This window comes from Malaclemys terrapin, chromosome 1, assembly GCF_027887155.1.
Source record: "Malaclemys terrapin pileata isolate rMalTer1 chromosome 1, rMalTer1.hap1, whole genome shotgun sequence".
NCBI classification, from domain to species: Eukaryota; Metazoa; Chordata; order Testudines; family Emydidae; genus Malaclemys; species Malaclemys terrapin.
Genome location: NC_071505.1, coordinates 66,786,274 through 66,810,220, shown reverse-complemented (window position 1 = coordinate 66,810,220; position 23,947 = coordinate 66,786,274). Strand labels below are relative to the sequence as shown.

Below are 23,947 nucleotides of genomic sequence, written 5' to 3'. Positions count from 1 at the left end.
CACCGATAACTTGCTAGGGCCAGAAAACTGACCAAACTATCATATACATGGATTTTTAATCCAAAATTGTTTAGTTACATTGTAGAGCACTCTAAATGTACGCTGCATTCCTTAAAAATATGGACACAAGTTGTTTTGAGGGCTGCAGGGGAAGGAGTACCAGTGGGCAGGATGGAACTTCCTTCTCTGAAACAACTCTCCTGATGAGCTGGCTGTTAAAAGGTGAACAGGCCCATTATGACTTGTGAATATAAGTCCAGTAGCTGATTTGCAATGTTTTTGATTTGTTGAGATACACAGTAGAAAGTCTGTTTGCATATAAACAATTTCAGAGGTTTGTATACACGACCCAGAGCACACACAAGGTGTTTTAATCTTATTTTGAATCTCATGCATAAACACAATCATTTAGGTCTGTGTAAAATAATTCCTGAACACATCCTTCCCTCAAATAGAATAAATATGGCTAGCCTGAGGAGCTCTCTATAGTTTTATGGAAGTTACTTGATGTTTATAAACTGCGATCCACATATGCAGTCCATCACTTGATTGGCAGTTCTGCCCAGAACTATACTTGTGTTATTTAAATGTGGTGAGTAGTTAATTATCCCCAAAAGGGGAGGGGGTGGGGAGGAGTTGCAGCCTAAAACTGGGCAAGAGTGTAAAAGTGAAATAACATGACATGCATTCTAGTCTGCAGTAAAGAGTAACATCCCACATGTGCTGTATGTAACAGATAAAATCTTGCCAAAGAGTGAAATCCAACTTCTTGCTTTATTTAACTTTTGAAATGTTTCTACTTTTTTTCTTTAGCTTCTTTCTGCGTCAGAGGGTGGGAGACTTCAGGCCATGGCTAACCCCTGTTCAAGTTAACCACATCCTGTTAACTGGCACCTTCTTCCAGGGAGCTGATACTCCTGTCCTTTTGTAGAGTATGTTAGAATAGTATGCAGTTCATCTAAATGTGAAAAAAAGTGTGGTCCTTCTGCAGCCCTCCATTTTATAATGGCAAGAAGCATTTAAAACACTTCTTTAAAAAATTTCTTATTTCTGTTCAGTTGACATGCCTCCCTCTGAAATGATCCATTTCCATGTTCCATCTCGAATGGGCTCTAAAAATTACCAAGTCCACTCTTCACTTTAAGAAAACATTGAGATGTAATATATTGGCCCAATTTTTTCCTTCACAGTTCATCCTCTGAGTGCTTGGATTCTGCTTTAAATGTTCTGGCTCGAGCACTAGAAAACAACAAAGAGAACCCTGAAATCTGGTGTCATTACCTCAAGCTATTCTCAAAAAGAGGAACCAAGGAGGAAGTGCAGGAGATGTGCGAGACAGCAGTAGAGTATGCGCCTACCTACCAAATCTGGTGGACGGTAAGAAACAAAATAACACAATGTACTTCAAGCACCTATATATAATATAGTGCAAAAATATACAAATACTATAGGTAAGCAGTGAATTTTAGTGTGCAACAGGGAGAGTGTATCTTTTTTATTTTTTTCTTTTTCTTTTTTTCCCTGTGCTAGCCAAGCTAATACGTTAGCTTTTAAAAAGATCTAATTTAATGATAAAAAGCAAGGAAATTCACAGTTAAGTTTAAAGTGCTGTCCTTAGCAGGGTCCAATTCCTATTGCACTTGATTTGATGATCAAATTTATCTAAAGGAAGGTGTTACATTCCCTAGATACAAAGGTGTTGTTTTTTTTTTTTTTTTTTTTTTTTTAAGATAAACCTCAATTTAACTTGAAATTTCTTTGCCTTTTGTGAATATTGATTTTCAATAACATTTGAATGGACTGTTGTTTCATTGAGGTAATACCTAAAAACACCGTAAAAAGGAGCATTGCATTTGAACCCTAACAGTTTGCTAGTAGTTGTTCATGTGAATAAAATATAAGTGATTTATATAGCTTTTAGCCTTAGTAACTGTACTGAAGTTTCCCCCTAATAATTATTTGTGTGAAATATTTCTATCTAGTTTTTGAACCTGGAAAACTCTTTTGATGGAAAGGACTATGTATGTGGGAGAATGCTGCAGTTCCTAATGGAAAGTACAGAGGGTGAAGAAAACTCTGATCTCCTGTCCTTTCAGCTGTTGGAGACCCTGCTGTACAGAGTTCACTTAAGCATGTTTACAGGAAGACATCAAAATGCTCTTGCTCTACTTCAGGTGACTATCAAGTTACACATTTTAACCCCTATTATACTGGATGCTTAAATACTAATTATGGTGAGGTTTTTTTGTTTTTTCATTTTAAGCGCCCAAACAATTGCCTTTTTCCTTACTACTTTATGGTGTCTGGAAGTGGAGCTACTAGAATTGTAGGCGAGTTATCCCATTTATTGGCAGAAAGTTGATACAATTAGAGGGATGCTTTTGTGCATGTGTTAATAAGGCAGATTTAGGGGAAAAAAATTAAAACTTCCAAAAAGTTATTGAGGATAATTCCCTCTTGATTGCATGAATTGTTGCTAAAAGGCCGTCTTTAAAAAAAAGTTTATTGAATTTTTATCTTACAACTTGGAACATGTATTGCAAAGCAGCAACATTGATTGTTACAGCTTGTGAAGTATCTTTATTCGTTATCCTAATTTAATAATCCAAAGCCCTTTCAAGGCAATCTAATGTTGGTGATTTCATATCAACTTTTACAAAAGAATATTTTGAATACTGTGTTTAATATTTGAACCATTGTAAAATTTTGGGTACTACTTTAACTTCTTGGGGTGGGGGAATTATTTATCTGTCCTTCGTTCCTTGTCCTTTACATCATCCTTTGAAAACACTATACCTGCGTGTGATTTTGTTTTCTTTTCACTTTTCATAAGCAATAGAGGAGTTAGTCCTTTTTCCATGGCTGCAAAAATCACAGCAATGACAAGGCTCTGCTACTTATCTGTGAAATGTAGAAAGATATCCTGAAAGACTAGTTCTGATCATTACAAGGTATGACCTGCTAGCAGGTGGAAGTGGGAAACAAAACTTTGATGTCTGTTCCTAGCAAAAGGGAGCTATAATAGCTGCATACTTCAGTGTTTCGTGCCTACCAGCAAGGGGATTTTCTTAGGGTATGTCTACACTACGAAATTAGGTCGAATTTATAGAAGCCGGTTTTATAGATATCGGTTTTATACAGTCGATTGTGTGTGTCCCCACATAAAATGCTCTAAGTGCATGAAGCCGGTGGACCGCGTCCACAGTACCGAGGCTAGCGTCGACTTCCGGAGCGTTGCACTGTGGGTAGCTATCCCACAGTTCCCGCATTCTCTGCCACCCATTGGAATTCTGGGTTGAGATCCCAATGCCTGATGATGCAAAACAGTGTCGCGGGGGGGTTCTGGGTAGATGCCGTCAGGCCCCTCCCCCTCCGTCAGAGCAATGGCAGACAATCGATTCGCGCCCTTTTACCTGGGTTACCTGTGCAGAGAACATATCACGGCAAGCCTGGAGCTTGCTCAACTCACCATCACCATATGTCATCTGGGTACCGGCAGACGTGGTACTGCATTGCTACGCAGCAGCTAATTGCCTTTTGGCAGTAGACGGTGCAGTATGACTGGTAGCCTTCATCGGCCATCTACACAGCAGCAGCCCTTTGCCTTTTGGCAGTAGATGGTGTATTACGACTGGTATCTGTCATCGTCGTACTCCAGTTCAATCATAGGCACCTGGGCAGACATGCTTTGTCTCCTGGAGACTCAGTCCTGCCGGCAGTCCTATTGAACCGTCTTGACGATGATGGCTAGCAGTCGTAGTACAGTATCTTCTGCCAAGCACCCAGAAGATGCTGAGGGTTATCAGTCATGCTGCACCGTCTGCTGCCAGTTTAAGATGTAAAAAATAGATGGATCAAATTTGTTCTGTATTCATTTGCTTCCCCCTCCCTCTGTGGTCACCTGTGCTCTCCACGCTGGGCAAACAGGAAATGAAATTCAAAAGTTGGCGGGGCTTTTCCTGTCTACCTGGTCAGTGCATCTGAGTTGATAGTGCTGTCCAGAGCGGTCACAATGAAGCACTGTGGGGTAGCTCCCGGAGGCCAATAACGTCAAATTCCATCCACACTACCCCAAATCCGACCAGCAAAGGCCGATTTTAGCGCTAATCCCCTCGTCGGAGGTGGAGTAAAAAAACCGGTTTAAAGGGCCCTTTAAGTCGAAAGAAAGGGCTTCGTCGTGTGCACGTGTCCAGGCTTAATTCAATTTAACCCTGCTAAAGTCAACCTAAACTTGTAGTGTAGACCAGGGCTTAGTCATGTGGGTTTTTTTAATTTGTTTTGTAATGCTTTTTCCTAACCTACCAGTTTAGGTAAGTCTCTTATGTCTTGGGGCTAGTCTGCCCTAAACATTATTCTAAATGTGATATTGTACAGCTCTGTTTGTTGTGTGTCATTGATTCCAGAGCACGCGTACTGCATTCACACACACAGATTTTTGTCTAACTGCCAGTCATCACAAACTTTATTTCTGATGTGCCAGTCATACTGGACTATTTTCAGTCTTGCATATAGCACTAGTAGCAGAGCCTGAAGACACACTACTGCCCTCAGTGACATCTGTGCAAATCTGTCTTCAGGTAAATAGATAAGATAGAATACGTGCAGGGAGAAGAGATGCTGAGTACAAAGTCCATTTTGTATGATCGCTTCTCTGAGTAAGACAGGTCCTTGTCATTGTCATCCTCTAAGCCCATAATATTATGCTATTCAAGGGCCATATCACGTTTGCTTAATGTGTACTTTGGCTGCTTGTATGAGTAAGGAGACTAGGTTTTGGCTCCAGGTCTGTCTTTGGGATGCCTTTCTGTCATCACGAGAGCCTTTGAGAACATAGAAACTTCCCGTTTCCTCATTGTTTCTCTCATTTTCAGATCTCAAAATATACTACTGTCCTATGTAGAGCATATCAATCAAAAATATAATCCTGTTTGTCTTTTATCTTTACAGAATGCTTTAAAATCAGCTAATGAAAAGATAATAGCAGAACGCCTCACCATAAGTGACCGCTGCTTGGCTTGGCTAGCTTATATACATCTAATTGAATTCAGTGTTCTCCCTGTCAAGTTTTATGATCCTGCTAATGCCAACCCTTCGAGGATAATGAACAAAGAACCGTTTTTAATACCATGGCAAACAATTCAAGATGTGAAGACCAATCCTGATATGTTGTTAGCTGTGTTTGAAGGTAAGTGGTATGTGGTGTGTGTTTTTTTGTTTGTTTGTTTTTTAAGAAAAGCGAGTTTAGTACATAACTTTGCAGACGCACTGCTGCTCTCCTCATTCAAATGGGCAATGCCTCTCACCTGTGGAACTCAGGATGGGAAGGAAAAGGTTTAAACTCTGATTAAAGCGCTTGCTCGTTAGTGGTACAAATTATTGACGTATGAAGGAGACACACTAGCTTTTATCTTTTTGGGGGACACATCCTCTGGAGTTGGCAAGACTTACTCCTAGCAACCTGTAAAAAAAAATTCTCCTGTCTTTGGGAATCCTGATGCTCCCAGTTAAGCCTCCTATGGTGAAGTCATGGCTTCAGGCAGGGCAGTGGGAAGTGAAGCCCCAGCTTGAATCCAACTGGATTAATAGATCCAGGGTTGGTGGCTTGCACCAGGGTGCATAGCTCACCCTTCGAGGTTCTGGAAAAGCTGCCGATCACTAGGCTTGGAAGGATTAGCTTTTTATTGGTAAATATCTGTAAACTTGATTTCACTGTATACACAGCAACACAAAAATGTTTCCATTGACGAAGAACAAAATTTATGGGGCAAAGAAAATGCTGCTTGAGAACTTATTGGAGTTGGATTTAAGGATTTTTGTTTTTTTATTTTTTTAAAATATTTTGATGATGTGATGACAGTTTTTGTTTAACGGTTATAAAGCTTTAACTTTTTGAATCTCAACATCTACTGTCATTAAATAATTCTGACCCCTCCCCATAACTTCCCACAACTGTGTAAATTTAAATAAAAAATCCTTAAAAATAAAGGATTTTTTTTTTCCGGTCAAAATTTTTTTTTTTTTTTTAATAAAAGTCAAATTCTACCAAGGCTAGCTATACCATGTCTTGGACTTGACTTGGTGCTTGAAGGTCTTCTCTGCAGTTGTGGTGGGGGGAGGGAGCCCACTAGAGAGGTGCTGCACCAAGGGATTCGAGCCTCAATGCTCTAGTGATTCTTCAGCTCGGGGGGGGGGGGAATGCCAGCTAAAAGTTGAAATGAAGTCCCTGTTGCATAAAAACTAATTAAAGAAAAAAGTTATAAAACAAAGCATTTGGGAGAGATTGAATCACTTGCTTGTGCTGCTGCTGAATTTCTGGTACCCTGAAGTGAAGGGAGGGACTTAATCCTGGAGCCTCCTCTAAGAACATGGCAGCCCATCTGAATTCCACAGGTGAGAAAATTACCAGAAAATTACTAGGTAAGAAAGTCTTCATTCTTGAATTACATGTTGTTAACTATCTGAAAACAACTTTTCCAAAGGTTACATGTTTCCTTTCCCTAATTCATAGGTAAAAATCAACTTAAATATGTGTTGTATAGATTTGTGTAAAATTTAGCTTATTTAAATCTGTGTTTAAGCTTATATTTACAGGCTTGATTTTTAACTTTTTTTTGTCTTTTTAGATGCAGTACAAACATGTACTGATGAAAATCTTGGAGCTGATGAAAGAATAGCTATCTGCCTTCCACTTTACAGAAACATGATTGCTTTGCAGCAGCTACTGGAAAGGTAAGAACAGGTTACCAGACAGAACACTTGTATAAGGATGATCAGTTCAGCACTTCCTTTTTTTAAACTTTTAACTATTTTATTTAAGGTGGGAGGCTGCTATTGAACTGTGTAGCTCATTGCTGGAGTTATGCCCTATCAACTGTCAATTGCTGGAAGCGCTGGTTACTTTATACTTGCGGATGGAACAGAATGACAAAGCCTGTGCTGTGTGGTTTACAGCATTTGAGAAAAATCCTCAAAATGCACAGGTTTTTTATCATATGTGCAAATTCCTCATCTCCCAGGTAAAAAACACCCTCATTAGTTTTGTGGCTTGTGTATTCTGTAAAATGAGTATATTTGTACCTTGCAATGTGTAATTAGCAATAATACTTGGCACTCTTGTAGTACTTTCAATCTTCAAAGCACTTAACAAAATGTAACTAACATTTGCAAAATACCTATGATGTGTCATCCTCATTTTATAGTTAGGGAAATGGGAGCCGGGAACTGAGTAACTTGTGCAAGGCAATAGGAAGAATTGATGGGAGAATTGGGTTCAGAACTTGAGTAACTGACACCCAGTCTTGTGTCCAGACTGCATCCTTGTGCAAGAAGAATAGAGGATGTCACAATGTAAACACATTAGTGCATTATCTCCTCGCTTCCTGCTACCCACCCTTTGATATAATTTAATTATATTGCTCCTTGAAAGATTCAAGGGAAAGTACTCCTTTAATCTATTTCTTAATGTATTTTTTAGCTTGTGTGCTGTAGGTTGAGAGAAGTCTTACGTAATGTCTAATTTACTTTTAAAACAGAAAAGGGCAGACAGTATTCCTCCATTGTTGCAAGAATTTGTCGCAGCTTTCTTTGAGAATGTGTGTCAGGAACACAGTCCCATGGATCTGTTACGGTAGGATTGGAGAAGGCGTTCTTTAGTTCATACTGGTATAATTATGGTGTCATAATATAATAAATTGTAAAGTATCTGATTTTATTAAAATTGCAAAACTAACAGCAGGACTCTTTCCCACAAAAGCAAGGCAATCTAGAGTTGTTAAAACTCCATTTTTAACTTGCATTGTGTCTACGTTTTGCAATCCATTAGATTGTGCACTGTTGTAAGGTTTGCACTCTCCTTATTTGACCATGTCATTTCTGTTGATTTAATCTGAGCAGTGCAAGGCACTTTACAGTTAAATTGGTCTTAGTTTATTTTAACATCTGCTGGTGTTTTCATTTCCTTGCTTATGGGGATGAGGAATAGAAATATGTTGAATATTTAGGCCAAAATTTTTAAAGTGGTGTGCCTAAAATTACACTCCAAAATCTATATTTAGGTACCTGCATAAAGCCCTAATCCAGTTATGCGCGTAACTTTAAGCACAAGACTAGCTCTATTCAAATCAAATAAACTTGAATTTCACTTTTTTTTATATACTGTCAGCTTAATGGTGGTAATGCAATTTTTATTTTTTCCACAAGCTGATCAAAGGTAGATAATTTTCAGTTGTAAAGGGTTGATGTACATATAATGTGAAAAAGGAAACGTGTGTCTGCATCAAGAACAGATATAAAGAAGCTCATTGTTTGCAGTTTTTATATAGTATAGTATCTTTCTTGGTGCAGAATAAAAAGAAAAAAGGAGGACTTTTTAAAATAGGCTTATCAAATCTAAGTAGCTAAGTAATATTTTTAGAAAGCTGATGCTAGGTACACCTTATCTGTTTTGAATGTGAGATGTTAATTGTATTTCTAAAGTATATCAGTAAATATTTGGCCAGTATTATTTCTATATATAGTGAAGCAGTTCATGTTCAAGTATGTGCATATTTTTATTTTAGGTATCTCTTGAATTTTCCAATGCCGATTGAATTTACATCACCTTTGTATAAAGGACATCTTACAGATGATATTTTAAACCAGCAAGTCCCATTTTTGTGGCAAATCTACTGGTGAGAATTTTTATAGCCTCTGAGACATGAACACTGGGTCTGAGTAAACAGTGGATTTTCTAATTTGTTTGAGTACATTTTACATATTTAAGTGTGTATTACATTGGATTCTTTGAATGACTAATCCACCAGTCCTTCTAGATGCTTCCCTGGCTGCTGCAGAACAGAGATGGATTTATGGAGCTGTAAATGAGGATGTCATCAAAGACTCACGCTTGGCAGGAGTTCCAGAGGTTCTGTCCTTGCTGAGCCAGGACAGTGACTGTGGCTTATCTTTACCAAAATTGCCAGTGGTTTGCCTTTTTTTTTTTTTTTCCTTAAACTTTTCTTAATTTCTCTCTTTTATCTATCTCTACTTCTCGTTCTAGGTTTTTCCCATTTCTCTATTTTGGCTTTGCTTAGTTCTTCAGTAGTCTTTTTCTCCACCCTCGATGGCCCAGTCTTCCTACAGTAAGGACATGCATGTTCTAAAAGTTGGGACTTCCAGAGACGGACCCCTTCTCAACAAGGGAAAATGCCACAGTCATGGTTTTCCTCAAGAAGAAAGCGATGTGTAAAGGTGTACAGATACCAGTCATGCACTTTTGGTCTATTTTGTTTTTTCTACTGTTCCATCTGAAAGCAAGGATATTAAAGATTTGCCAGGAGACGATACTAGTTGTCATGATAACACCCAAACAGCCAAAGAGGACCCTTCTTTTAGTATAGGCAATGTTATTGGGGTATTCTCTTGTGCTGTCATGTAAGAAGCCTACTTCATGGTCTGGTTTTATGCCATCTCCATGATTGACTGCATGGCTTTTTGAATAGAGAGGCTGAGCCAGGAATAACTCTCCAAATGAATGCTTACTTATTTGGTGGAAGGTTTCTTTGAAGCCAGCAAAGATAAAAACCCTCCTCTCAAAACGTACTTCTACTGTTTTACCTAGCTGCATTTGTTGCATTGTTTCAGATTAGGTGGTAATCTGTTTGGAGAAGGAATTTCGCATCTCTCTCAGAATCTAGTAGAGGCCTCATTGTACGATACAAATAATAAATAACATGCAAAAAAGAACAGTGTGTGAGGTTACAACTAATATGCACCAGGATTCAATATATCCTGAAGTTTATTCAGGACAACACAGCCCCTTTGGCACTAGGAATAAGTATACTGATGATTCATCAAGCACCTATGGATAACTTGCTGTCTGGACAGTGAGCTTAGTCTTGCATTCCACATGTACGTTTTAGCTTCTTGAATCATAAAAACAATCCATGCCTGCCAAGATTAGGAAACACCCATTTTAGAAACCTTGTACATCATGTAGTCACAGACTGTCCATTCATATGAGTCTAGATCTTTTTTCCTATCCATGATCGATGTTTCAGAGAATAATACTTTCAGCAAGGAGAATCATTGAGCTTTTATCAGCCTTCTTAATAAAGTTGAGCAGTACAGCATCTTTAGCTATGCCCTGCTGAGCAGTGAAACAAATCTTCAAAAGGCTGGATGGACTCAGGAAGTCAGCAGGTGTCTCTCTTTCCTGGTCAGGTGCAAAGGACAAATATTTCAAAGTTCATCTTGCCAGGTTCATTGCTGTCTTATACAATCACACAAAGTGGAAATACCAAAACCTGAAAGGCTCAAGGAGCAACAACATTTACTTGGAAAGAGCATGTGACGTTTGTGACTAGTGACTTGGGCCTTTGTTCACACCTTCTCCAAGTACTATACACATGGCCTTTGGTTATCCACTGAGCTGCCTTTGACATCATCAGTCTCCATCCTATGGCAGAGGGCTCATTTAGCTATCTAGCTATATTTCATTTCTATACTCTTTTTTTCAGTTTCTGGATGCATTTTTTTTTTCTTATAACCTACTTAGCCAAAGACTTCTCCTTTGCAAACTCCTAGCTAAACCCTTAAGTATAAATTGGTGGATGAGTGTCTGGCAGAAATGTCTGATCTGTTAATCTCTATTCTTGGAAAAGTTCCATCCATCAGTCTAATACTCCCCTTCTTCCGGGAGCAGAAAAACAATATTAAATGTTTGTTGAGCCATTGTTTGTCATTATTTTTTTTTCTTGCTCTTCTTGGGGGAGGGTGTCAATATATTTGCTGTTTACCATTTCCCCGTCAGTTTTGTTTCTGAACCTTTAGTGTTTAACTAGCAATCATAGTCTGATATTCTCAAGTGTACATTTAATTATACCTTTTGGAATTTTATTGTTCTGGAGCTTTCCAGAGGGAAGCTCTGGTCACCTGTCTCCAGTCTGCAGCAGTCAGAGAACACAGAAAGAAAGGTACTTTTCAAGAGTAGAAATGTACAGGTAAGAGAAACTTTTAATCTTTATTTAAATGCATTATAAATACCTACTTAGTTTACAAACTATTATTCATTAACTGCTGTAAGATTAGTCATTTTATAAATTATGACTGATAACATTGAAATTGGGCTTATTTTAGCAGCATTAATGATTTCACTTCTGCCTTTGTGAAATGTTAAACTCTGCATTGTCCTTATCTTGTATATTAAATAAAGAAGATAAGAGCAAACCCACTAAGGCATAATGTTGTTTTTAACTTTTAAAACAAACAGTTTATGTCAGTCTCTTCATGCAAGTGTTGGTGAAGCATTGGATGCTTATGAAGCAGCTCTAGGAGCAGTGATGCAACAGGAAACAGTGCAGAACATTTGGATGGAGTAAGTTTAAATGAAGGGGGGAAGGCTACCTAATTTCACAGTTGTAAAATTAAGGCCTTTGGAAGTGTCAATTTGGTTTTCTTTTGTTTGTTTGTTTGTTTTGCAGTTACCTTGTTTTTCTCAATAGTAAAGTTGTTGGATCCAACAATAAAGTTCAAGAATTCAAGCTTTTTACTGATCTAGTGAACAGATGTCTAGTTACAGTCCCCACCCGATACCCTATTCCTTTTAGCACTGCTGATTACTGGACCAATTATGAGTTTCATAATAGGGTAAGAATTTTCAGTAACCAATTGTATGTTCAATGTGTATTGCTAATGACCTGTTAGAAAATGTTCTTAAGTAATTTATTGCATTAGAGCACCCCAAGCTTATATTTTCTCTTAGCATTTCCCAGTTTCTTAAAAAATGTGAATTTACGGAGGACAGTGAATAAGCAGTGAACAAGGAAGACTGTTCTGAGCATAGAGGGCATAAAGATAAATGGAAAAAAATGTTTGGAAGAGTGGTAGGAGAAGGAAGAAATTAGAACAGAAGTATTGTTAACAAGATTATATGCGTTCTTAAAGGTGAGGTTGAGCTGGAATTAAATGCCATGAGACACAAAAAGTGAAGAGATTCAAGGAAGAAGTTGCTCTACACCAACAAGACAGCAATATCACATCAGCAAAGAAATTTTTAAATACATTGGGGAGATAAGAGGATAAGACTAAAGAGAAAGTTATAGTAGTTAAGGCAAGATTTGATTAGAGTGGTGTATTTTGTTTCTGTTTTGGTCATGAGAGGAAGGAGAGACTTCATGGTGTACAGTGGAAAAAGTCTACAAAGAGGGTGGCTGTGATAGTGGGATATGGGAAGGGTACTGGAGTTGTAACTTAATTTTTTTAAGGGGATGGTTCAGCAAAATTAGGAGGTATAGACCATTTTGGAGGGTGTGTGGAGTGGCAACAAGACATCCAAGATGGGATGTCAGAGATCGTTGGAGATAAATGAGTGTGAAGAGGTAGTTTTGGGAATTATATACGTAGAGGTGGTAGTTAAAATTTATGGGAGTGGATAAGGTCCAAGTGTAAAAGGAGGAGCCAGCGCAAAATTTCAAGGCATAGCAACAAAAAAGGAGAGAGGAAGAGTCCCTGAAATATGCTTAAGAAATGATCAGCAAGATAGAAGAACCAGGAGCACTCAGAGAGCAATTCCACCTAAATAACTATCTGAAATGCTTCCTTCAGAACTGTTTCAGGACAGAACAAGTGATTTGATGGTGTACTGCAGGGGTGGCCAACCTGAGCCTGAGAAGGAGCCAGAATTTACCAATGTACATTGCCAAAGAGCCACAGTAATACGTCAGTAGCCCCCCATCAGCTCTTTTCTCTCCCCCCGCTCCCAGTGCCTCCCTCCCACTGTCAGCCCCACCGATCAGCACCTCCCCGCACCTCCCAATCAGCTGTTTTGTGGCGTGCAGGAGGCTCTGGGGAAGAGTGGGGAGGAGCAAAGGCACGGCAGGGGAGAGGGCGGGAAGGGGTGGAGTGGGGGCAAGGCTTCTGGCAGAGCCAGGGGTTGAGCAGTGAGCACCCCCCAGCACATTGGAAAGTTGGTATCTGTAGCTCCAGTCCCAGAGTCGGTGCCTATACAAGGAGCCGCATATTAACTTCTGAAGAGACTCATGTGGCTCTGGAGCCATGGGTTACCACCCCTGGTGTACTGCATTAAGGCATGCGTGTCTGTGAAGTGAAAGTATAAGGAATTTTTGGCTGAATAACACTATATACTAATGTATTACTCACTATCTAGTAATTAAACAATTCCATGCATCTCCTTCCCCGTGCAGTAAGAGATTTCATATGTTTACTTGGTTAGTGTAAATTGGTATAGTTCACTGACTTCAACAGGACTATGACTAATTACACCAGCTAAGTATATGGCCTTATTGTTTAATTGTAGAGCACCCTGTGCTGTTGCTGTGAAGGACATTGAGAAAATTGTTCAAAACTTGTATTTATACAGTTCTGACAGAAGATGCTAAATTTGAATGGAAATCCTGCTAGATGGGTGTGTTTGTCTTTATCTTCTTTCCCAATTAAAGTGTTATATACATATGGTAAAAATTTCAAAAGTGCCAGAGTAATGTAGCTGCTTTTGAAAATTTTACCCATGAAGTTTAAGCTGAAAGAATCCTCATCTTGAGCATCAGCTATTTGAGTTTTATTAATTTTTTACAATAGTAATTGTGACTTTGCTAATCTGAGAACCAAATTTCTTTCTGGAGGCTGGGGGAAGCTTTACTCTAATGGACTTGAAATTTTGTTCAGTTTAATTTTTAAACTTCTAGGCAAAATATAGTAATTGTATCTCTCAAATAATTACTGTTAAGATTAAGGTTCATGCTTAAGATTCATGTTCCGATCATTATATTTCTCATCAAAATTACAGGCAACTAGAATTCATATCCTTTTAAATTGGATTCACTTTTATCTTTGAATTTTACAGGTAATTTTCTTTTATTTGAGCTGTGTTCCAAAGTCTCAACATTCCAAAACCTTGGAACGGTTTTGCTCTTCTATGCCTACCAATCCTGGACTTGCACTAAGGTAGGAAAATAAACCTAAGGGTGTATATTGCTAACCAGTTCTATATATCTTAAGACTAGTTCACAGGGTTGCAGTTGGGAATTCAATGTATTTTAAAAAAAAAAAAAAAGAAACCCCCTCCCCCCCCCCCCCAAAAAAAAAAACAAAACTTGGAAAAAGTTCTTTGTATAAGAGTCTAGCAAAAGCAGAGGTTCAGGTTCAGTATATCCATGTATCGGCTAGAATACAAGTAAAACTCCTCTAAAATAAATCCTTGGTATGAACATCTTTTAATATAATAGAAGAGAGAAAAGAAAGACAAGTGTTTTGGTGACCAGTAAATGTAGGAGTTTGAAAAGGGGACAAGTTAATAAACTGCAAGTACTCCTTTGCTGCATCCTGCCGAAGAACACCCTGGCATTTTGGCATCTTACCAGTTGTTTCCCAGTGCCTGACAGAATTCTGTTCCATCTACAGAAGGGTTAAAAGGTGACTTGCAAGAATTATTGGTAACTTTCATAGTGCTATCTGGGGTGTGTGGTCAGAAGGCTAGAAGCTCCAGACTCTTTTGATTTGGGGTGAGTAGAGAAACACTAGGGAAGAGTTAATTTTTTTTTTTTTTTTTTTTTTTAAGACATACAATCACTGTCTATTCAAAATGTTCAACAGAGGACAAAGAATATGTAGCTATGTTAGTGTGCTAGGGCTAGTTTGAACCTTAACTTAAAATTTGTTCAGCTTTTTTTTTTTTTTTAAATAAAGACAAATTAAGAATTTGCCTTAAGAAGTTGTCTTTAATTTCTTTTTGTTTATAAGAATTTTCAGTTGATGCAACAGATGGGAATGATTCATATTTATGAAATGTTTTAAAATGCATATTTACTCAGACTGGGCATAGCTCTAAAAAAGACATTATTATTTGTCATGTACATCTATAGCTCAAATGGTCAGCTTCTTATTTTATAGACTGAGAAATCGCAGAGCTCTCCCTTTTCCTTGTTATGGATCAGTGGCCTGAAATCTTTTAATATTTTTTTAAATGACGCACAAGATTAAATGGCTGTATGTATTTATTTATTTATTTATTTATTTATTCAGCCAAGAAATAAATTCCTCACCAAAACCTGTTTATAATGGTACTGTTAGGATGCACTTACTAGAAATGTTTGCTACCTATGTAGAACTTGTATCCTCTGCTAGGAATATCTGTATTTATAGATTGGATATAGAGAGATCTGATTTCATGCTGTTAGTTCATAGACATGTCAACATATAAAACTGTAGCGCCATTTGGAGCTCTTTAGCATACCACTGTTCTTATAGATGTATACCCACCTCACACATGCTGAAGACTAGAATTTTGACCTCTGACCTCATAGTGCACCAAGAGCATGCTTTATGTATCTCTGACCACACACTTCGTTGTGATTCCCTAAACGATTGCCTCCAATAACTTTTTTTCAGCTGACCTAAAAATTGGTGGTGTCACTATGCACAGAAGTGCATCCTACCTTAGATCAATGTGGTTGTATCTTTTAATATATTTTTTTTATTCCTTATGATCAGAGCTGTACTTATTTCCCTTGAATGTCCTCTACAGGCTGCTTCAACAGCTTTGGGAAGAGAACAATGTTCAGATACTGAAACTGCAAGCCAAGATGTTTACATATAATATCCCAACATGCCTGGCCATCTGGAAAATGTAATGCAACAATCATAAACCTGTTTTCATAGATATTACTTTTGTTTATAAGGTTTGCATCACAAAGGTAAATCTGAAATGTCCTTCAAATTGGATTTATACTGGAAGGCTTTTTTTCATTATTTTTAGAATTCCAACATTTGGTTGAGACAAGCAGAGGTACTGACAGTTTTAATGTAAAATGAGTCATTTAGTTTCCATGTAGAAAAAATATATAGGCAATTATTGTTTGGATAAATATAGAAAATGTATTTTAATTATTAAATTATTGACTTCTGTCTCCTCCTCCTCTCTACCCTCCCTTTTATATATCACAATAGCAATAATCTCCATTATCCAGTGATGCTCAACTGATCATTTTCTTCAGTGTTTGTTCATAATGGGGAACCACTGAAATGTCTTGCTCATGTAAGGTTGCTTTAAAAAATGGCTACTTTTTTTTTTTTCTTCCTTTTCGCTATAGATTATCATCATTGGAAGTTAGTCTGTTACTTTCAGGGCGTTTGTAATCCCATCCCACAATCAATATTCTGCCAGTAATGGCATTTAATTCCATGCATGGATAAATTATTTTTGTGTATTTCTTTTTCTCAGAGCCATTGCTGCCGACTGCTTTCTAAAGGGACAGAGAGAGGTAAGTCAACATTGCAACTGATTGTTTTAACAAAGAAAATTCTATGAAACTATCAGTGTACCTGGTTGCACCCAGAGCATAGTTCATTTTATAAAATGAAGATTTTGGGGTACTTGAAGTGTTCTGGGCATAAACCAGAAACAGATATTTCAAATACAAGAAATATTTTGGCAGCTCATTTTATCAACATATTATACTCTTGGGAGGATGGCCAGATCTGAGATGGGTGTGTATTGTTATGCCATCAACTGGTTCTTTGGCCTATAGACAGGGTATATCTACACTATAATTTAAAAACCCACAGCTAGCCAGTACCAGCTGACTGGGGCTTGGGCTAAGAGGCTGTTTAATTGCAATGTAGATGTTCAGGTTTGGGATGGAGCCTGAGCTCTAGGACCCTGGAAGATGGGAGGGTTCCAAAGCGAGCCCAAATGTCTACACTGCAATAAAACAGCCCCTTAGCCTGCGCCCTGCGAGCCAGAGTCAGCTGGCATGGGCCAGCTACAGGTATCTAATTGCAGTGTAGACATACCCATATAGACCTGTTTAAAGTTTCTGAGTCTGCTAACCAAAGGCCAGGGGGTCTGTGGTCCCCCTGCACTTCCCCGTTTTTTTGATTTTCAATATTCCCTGAAATTTGGAAGTAAATGCCACATCTGATCAAAAAATGATCACATTACATCCAAACATACTGAGAAATGACATCAACTTGTGCAGGCTTGCTATATGGTTGGCCAAAAATACTTTTTAATAGTCCAATCGCTCTGCTCATGCACCCTCCCTAGCATTTCATTACAGCAGTTCTCAAAGAGGATGGAACTTCCAGATGGGACACAGGCATAATTGATCCTGCTCTAGTTGCTGTTGCCCCCAACAAAACACTGTTTGATCATGGAAAGATGCACTGTGTTGGAGGACCAGGAAGCCATGAGTTCTAGACTTATGTTTCTTCTAACTGGTGCTAATTTTGTACTCTTCAGAACTTTTTATTGAGCAAGACCTCACAGGTTACACAAACTGGGAATAGAACTCAGATCTCTAATACTGCAGACTGAGTCGCAGCCGCTTAGCAAGATTGACACTCTTTCTGAAAGACAAATCTTTCTCCTTGGGTATGCTGTCTGTAAAATGGAACTGCTTCTGCATATGTAAACCCAAGGTTTCATTCTGTTTTGTCATAATCCTGAGCTTGTCCTCTGAGGATAACAGCAGTTTCCTACTTCCAGCTATCATGTTGGTATTTCTTTCACTGAAGTTGAGTTTGTGCAGCCTTGCCAAGGGTTTGGGGTTCAGAATGTATGGCATAGGGATTGTTAATTGCACATAATAGAATTTGTTTTTGCCTCTTTTAAAAAAAAAAAATACTGGGAAATATTTAGGAAAAGCCTATGTTAAATAGTCATTTAGGCTGTAAAGTCAAGCACTTAATTTTGGTATTTCCTAACTTTTAGGGTTGCTCAGGCAACTTTAACTCCTGCCTCCTTGCATGCATTATGATGCAGTCTTTAATGGCATGGTCACAGCCTATCTTTGTTCCACAGGACCTTGTCTCATTCAGTTTACAAGATGGACAGTTCTCAGGGCGTGAATCAAGGTTGCACAGTGAAATAAGACAGTAGGACTCCTGCCTCATTCGCACTAGAACTTCAAAAAATGTAGAAAAGGAGGCAGGGTTCTGCAGGAAGAGCAAGGATAGGCTTGGAGTTAAGACAGTTGAATGCTTTGTCCCACCTTTGCTTCTGCAACAAATTTCTGATTTGCCCAACATCTCATAAACCACTAATTATTTGTTGCTTTCTGGGTGCTCAGCTTAAGACATCTGGCTCCTGAATTTCAGAAATGCTGAGGACTTGTAACTGCAACTGAAGTCATTGAGACCTGTGAATGCTCAGTACCTCTGGTAGTAAAACAGGAGAGTCTAGACTAGAGGAATGAGCACAGGGTTGGGAATTGGAAGGTCCTGAATTCTGATTCTGGTTCTGCCACTGATTCCCTCTGACATGGCACTTAGACAAAGAATCCCTTCACGTGAAATGGGAATAATGCTTATCCATCTGCCTCCCAGGGTTGTTCTGAGAATAGATGTCTGTACAGTGATTTGAACATAGCCTGCTCTAAAAGTGCAACATAATCTCAAGAAATGGATTAGGTGTTTCAGTTTGAGGCTCAGTCACTCAGACACCCCAAATTGGTGGGGACTTTCATAAACTTTGCCTTAATCTCCCTGTTCCTCCATTTTCTATCTATAAAATGGGAATAAATAATAATCTTTGTCACGGGGGAGTTGTGAAAGTAAATGCATTAATGTTTGAGACCAAGATAATATAATGATGAATGCCATACACAAAAGCCCATGAGGCAGTTAATTCTGTATGCAGTGCTGGATTTGGAGGGTATGTAGTAATCAAGACACGGGGCCACACTTTGAATGATGAGGAGAAAAAGATATTGAACATCTGCTTCATTCCCTGAGCATTATGTCTCCTGTGAAATGACAGAGGCAGGGGTTTTATGGAAAAAATAGCATTTAATCATGTAATTAATCATACTAATGTGCACTCAAGGATCAGAATTAAAGCACAGGCAGGCTTAAATCTGGCATTTCCTAACTTCTGACTGCTTGAGTTTGCAATCTACATTTTCTTATAAGATTGCTTTTTGTATGCAGAAATCTTATTGAGACAATTCTATGTGCTTTAAATGTTTGTATTATTTTCTGAATACACTGAGTAGCATTATCTTGGTATTTATTTTTATTTTACAGGTCCATCATTTATATCAGAGAGCCTTTCAGAAGTTACCTCTATGTGCAACACTGTGGAAAGATGTAATGTTTTCTCCTTATGTTTCACTTTGAGGTTTCATATAAATTTTCTGCATATCCCATATCCATAGATGTGGTGATGCTCAAGCTCTGGTTAAATCTTATATCTGCTTCCCCATCTCTTACAGCAACTCTTGTTTGAAGCATCAGGAGGAGGTAAAACTGATAACCTGAGAAAACTAGTTTCCAAGTGCCAAGAGGTTGGAGTCAGCCTAGATGAGCTTTTAAATTTAAACACTTACAGAACAGAAAGCAAGAATCACTGAACGCTGGGTGCAGTCAGTCCTAAGTCCTATTAAATGCCAAAATCATTTGAATGATTCTTCAGGCTGATCCATGCCTAAGCTCTGTGTCAGGCAGATGAGCATTGCTGAGCATATCAAGTCTCCAATCTGCTTTCCTTGAACCTGGAAACAATTAACATGACCCTCCTCTCTCTGGATAATTGAACTCCCTGTTTGGCCTGCTTCTGGGCCCTGCCAGAATCTCATAACATCATGTACGTAAGTATAGTTAATCAAAATGACAGACATTATTTTTTTTATGTTTTCCTTTTATTTTCCTTTTTCTTTATCTTGTGCTGTTCCTGATTCACTTGACACTCTCGCTGATGCCTGAGAGATCTGTGTTTGGGGTTAAGTACTGGACTGTGTTTACAGTAAAAAGCAAGCAGTCCACTTGGTTTTTTCCTTTTTTAAACCTTTTTGAGATTTTTTTTCATTACAGGATTTAAAACAAAAGCAGCCGCTCTTAAGGAAAGCGTAACTGCCAGGGCCACAAGTATGCTTCTTGCACTTGAAGGCTCTAAGAGGGTTGTTTACTGCCCTTTCTGCATTCTGGACTCATGGCAGAGACTATTAAACTTGAAGATTAAAGAAACTATTGCAAATGCCAGTGCATCAGAAATAAGAGTGGTCAATTATTATGTGCAATTTTTTTGTAAAGAAATTTTAATTTATAATAAAGTTTAACAGTTTAAAGAACAGTTAATATTGAACTGTTTTGTATTAAGATACTACTCTGTAGTATTAGTTGTTTATACAAAGATATTTTGAATATAAGTTAACTTTTAAGAAAGCTGTTGTCTTTATTATTTGTTCTCTATTAATCACATGAAAATGGGATTGAGGTAGTCACAGTTCTTGTGACTGGGAAGTATTTTTCATATCCACAAAAGGTCTTTCCTCCTTCTGCCACAGGTACAAACACTTAGTCATGTTTTGACAGTCACCACTGACAGCACTTACTCCAGCCCTGGAAAGTACAAGATACTGCGTCATAGAAACTAGCATTTTTAAATTCCATAATTCTACCCTTTAATTATATGGGACATGGAGAAAGGGCCTCCTGACATACACTACAACATGGGATATTTCTGCCAATCCAGTGAACTGACAAGCATTTGCTTGAAGTGGTTGGTCACGTGGTGCTAGCTCCCTCCCTTGCATCCATGTGCCAAATCAAATTACACAGCTATATACTATTATAGGTGTGTCCAAACTGTGGCTCGTGAGCTGCATGTGGCTCTTTCACAGTTAAAGTGCGGCTTGTAGAGCCCTGCACGCACCCCCCATTCTCCCCCTACCAGACGGGGTGGGGGTGGTGCCTCGGGGGTTCTGCCCTGTAACAGGGGTGGTGGGACTAGGGGCTTCTGCCCTGCGGGGGGAGGAGGGGTGAGTCTAATGGCTTTAGCCTTGCAGGGGTGCATTGTGGCAGAAGCCTCGCACCCTGGCAGGTGCCAGCCCGCAGGGCAGGTTGTGCATGTCTTGAGACTCTCAAACTTCTGAAGATTATTTTATGTAGCTCAGAGGGTCAGTAAGATTGGCCACTCCTGTATTATTACCTTTCCATATAAATAATTTATACAGGTGCCACAGAGATGATTTTATCACAAATGGGAGGGTAGGTAAGACTCAAATTTGGAAATGAGGAGAGGTGGTTCATGACATCAGTTCATTAACAATTATTTTTTCTTGAAGTTTGTGATTCTTGGATGTGCCAAGGTAATCTTGCCTTAAGTGGGAAAAAATGCCGGTCCTAAGCCAGGGCAACAGGGAAAGATTGTGTTCTTCCACATACTTATACACCTGATTTGTAGAAACAAGTAAAACTTCAAATAATTGCCCATTCATAAAAACTGGTTATTGCATTTATTGTTTTGGCAAGGCAGCATCAGAAAAAAAATCTAACAATAAATCCAAGCTCTATTTTAGTTAAACAATGTCAGAAGTGCTCAAAATTATTTAGTTTTGAATGAATCTGATGTAGACAACACACTGTAGGAAATTAAAATACAATCAATGTTTTGTTCTGTTCAAAATATAAAAAACTTCAGTATGAAAGTTTTTAGCATGTACTACATAAGTATTTTTCCAAAATGCATTTAAAACTTCAGTAATGAATGAAAGCATCCATGGCATTTTTATGTATGGCCTATTTCAGGGAAACACTACTAATGGGGGAATTCTGTGCCAGAAAATTAAATTCTGTGCACAATATTTTAAAATTCTGTATATTTTATTTGTTAAAATAACACACTATTATCACGCTGGTTTCAATCAATTAGATAATTTATTTAAACTACAATACAATGGATGGAGAATGGGAGTGGGGAACATTGGAGGAAATCCCCAACCCCCTTGCCCAATAGTAATATAGCTAGGCTTGAGCCTTTAGGGGAATCAAACTCACAATTTATATTGGCATTAACCATCTCCAGAAAGGTCCGTAGCAAACAGTTCATGGAGCACATTTTGATACATTTTTCAGTCAAAAAATTTAGACCAGTGCTAACGACTGAAGCACCATAAGCATTTATAAGGCCATACTGTCCTTTACACCGTTCTGGCCATGTAAAGGAGACTTAACATTTTTACACCTGTTTTATACCCCTGGGGAAATGCACAAAGACAATGGGAACAATTCACTAAGCAGGCAGGCTGCTACATTTTGCTCTACCTGAAGGAACAGCCTGCATCACGCCTACCTTCTCAGACACACCCTGAAGCCGTGCTCCTCCATGCCGGGCATGCCACAATAGTGAGAGGTTCTGTGTGCGTCTGTCTCTCGCACATGACTGCCCATGCCTTCACCTACTGCTGGTGGTGATTTACGTCTCTATTGGCTGCTCCGGGTGCCTGAGCTGACCGGCCTGTGCTGCTGGGGAGGGGCGTGACTGCTCTTGGGGGCTTCCCTTTACTCCCCCCCTCAGAAGCCATTTTTCTGTGGGGAAGCAGAGAAATCAGTGTGGGGACGTGAACATTATCATCAATACATAATTCAGCACAATGCCGCTACTCTCTAATCTTATTAAAAGTATTGTTCATTACTATGAAAGTTACAGATTTTGGACACTGAGTGCTCATGTTCTTCGGCACGACTGATACTTATTGTCCGTGTTTTGTTACCTTTTTGATATCACTGTTCTGTATCTGTGTAGCAGAAAGCCATTTGGCTCACTCTGAGTCCAAAGAAACTTTTTTTTTAAGTTTTAAATCTTCCTCAGGAAATGATGTACTGTGCCTTAAAGGTTTCTTTATATAGTTGGAGATATGCTGCTTAAAGTTGACTGACTGTCTCCCTTCTGGTCATCTGTAATTCTTACTGTTTTAATTTATAGTTCTGGTTTATAAATTGCATCTTGGCCCAGTTCTAGTTGGCTGAACACACTTGTAACTTTAAGTAAGTAATTCTCATTAAAATTAGAGAAGCAATGACGAGGAAGATGGATATCTTTTAGAGCAGCACAAGCTCATGTGAATTTTCTCTGGCCAGGCTCAAAGAAAAATGCCTTGGGTAGTGTTGGAGAATTTCTCTCACCCTTGAAGGCTTCAGTGTTTTCATTAGAAATGGAAATTCTAATGTCTTGTCCTGCTATATACATTGGTGTACTAAATAAAAAGTACCATTTAAACAATCGCATTTAAGATCTAGTACTAGCTGATTTTAGTACTTCATTTTCCTCTTTTATGCACTATTTCATGTTTGTAAGGGAAATATGAAATGGTTGGTTAACTTCATAAAAGTACATCCTCTGCAATATCATCTCCTCTGTTTTAAAACAATCACTTATTTCAAATCCTGGATTTGTATGGCTGGATCATGAGAGAAAACCACACTACTCAAAATACACATTTTATTTATAGAAGCAATTTCAATTGAATAGGTCTAGTGTGTGTCCTGCTTCTTACAACACAGTATGTTTTATAGTGCCTGTACTATAGTTCAAGCTGTGTTAAAATAGCTTGTACTGGAGAAGTACTAACACTGTTAGTGAAGCACAATGTATGCTGTGATTTCAGTATAACAGAGGGTTTAGAGATGTTATAGTGTTAGTGACCCCTTTATAATGTGGGTAAGCCTGGTCTCTACTGTGACTTCTGTAGCAAGGACTATTAAACATGATTCTAGCTAACTTTGTTTTATGTCTGGTGTAAACAGGATCTAATTAGGCTCTTAAAATATGCTACCTCAGCTGAGTGAGATCTAATAACTACAGGGAATGGTCAAATGAATTAGAGAAACATAATTTTACTTTAACAGGAGCATGTATTGCTTAAGATGTCTGCCCTTGCCTGTCAGCTGCATGGTCCATGTGTAAAAGTGACTGAAGGCTGATGGTGGTTGTATTGAAGTAAGTGATTCCCTTACACTTAGGCTGAAAAAGTTATAAAACAGCATTTCCTATGAAAGAATACTGTTCAGTCTGCCATCACTGGGAGAGCTGCTCTTCTGTCAAAAGCAAATGCACCAATTGCTGAACAGGACCTTCATCTCCGTCTCCTGCTTCAGTCTATCTTACCAATATTTTTATTGAAGACTTAAGGGAAGAGAGAGAAAACATTTCTGTTTGAGGGGAGGGGAAGCA

General features: G+C 38.5%; 1 protein-coding gene across 1 annotated transcript in view; it reads left to right on the top strand.

Annotated features, from left to right (window-relative positions):
• The window catches only part of ZFC3H1 (zinc finger C3H1-type containing), a 60,523-nt gene extending 40,458 nt beyond the window's left edge, over nt 1-20,065 (top strand). The window contains exons 23-36 of the mRNA XM_054026490.1: nt 1,191-1,377; nt 1,983-2,174; nt 4,948-5,185; nt 6,624-6,729; nt 6,818-7,016; nt 7,533-7,627; nt 8,559-8,669; nt 11,249-11,353; nt 11,460-11,625; nt 13,841-13,941; nt 15,521-15,622; nt 16,217-16,256; nt 19,021-19,083; nt 19,209-20,065. Of these exons, the coding sequence (XP_053882465.1) occupies nt 1,191-1,377; nt 1,983-2,174; nt 4,948-5,185; nt 6,624-6,729; nt 6,818-7,016; nt 7,533-7,627; nt 8,559-8,669; nt 11,249-11,353; nt 11,460-11,625; nt 13,841-13,941; nt 15,521-15,622; nt 16,217-16,256; nt 19,021-19,083; nt 19,209-19,346 (1,843 nt within the window). The 3' untranslated portion in view covers nt 19,347-20,065. The remainder of the gene's footprint in view (nt 1-1,190; nt 1,378-1,982; nt 2,175-4,947; nt 5,186-6,623; nt 6,730-6,817; nt 7,017-7,532; nt 7,628-8,558; nt 8,670-11,248; nt 11,354-11,459; nt 11,626-13,840; nt 13,942-15,520; nt 15,623-16,216; nt 16,257-19,020; nt 19,084-19,208) is intronic.
• The last annotated feature ends 3,882 nt before the right edge of the window (nt 20,066-23,947 follow it).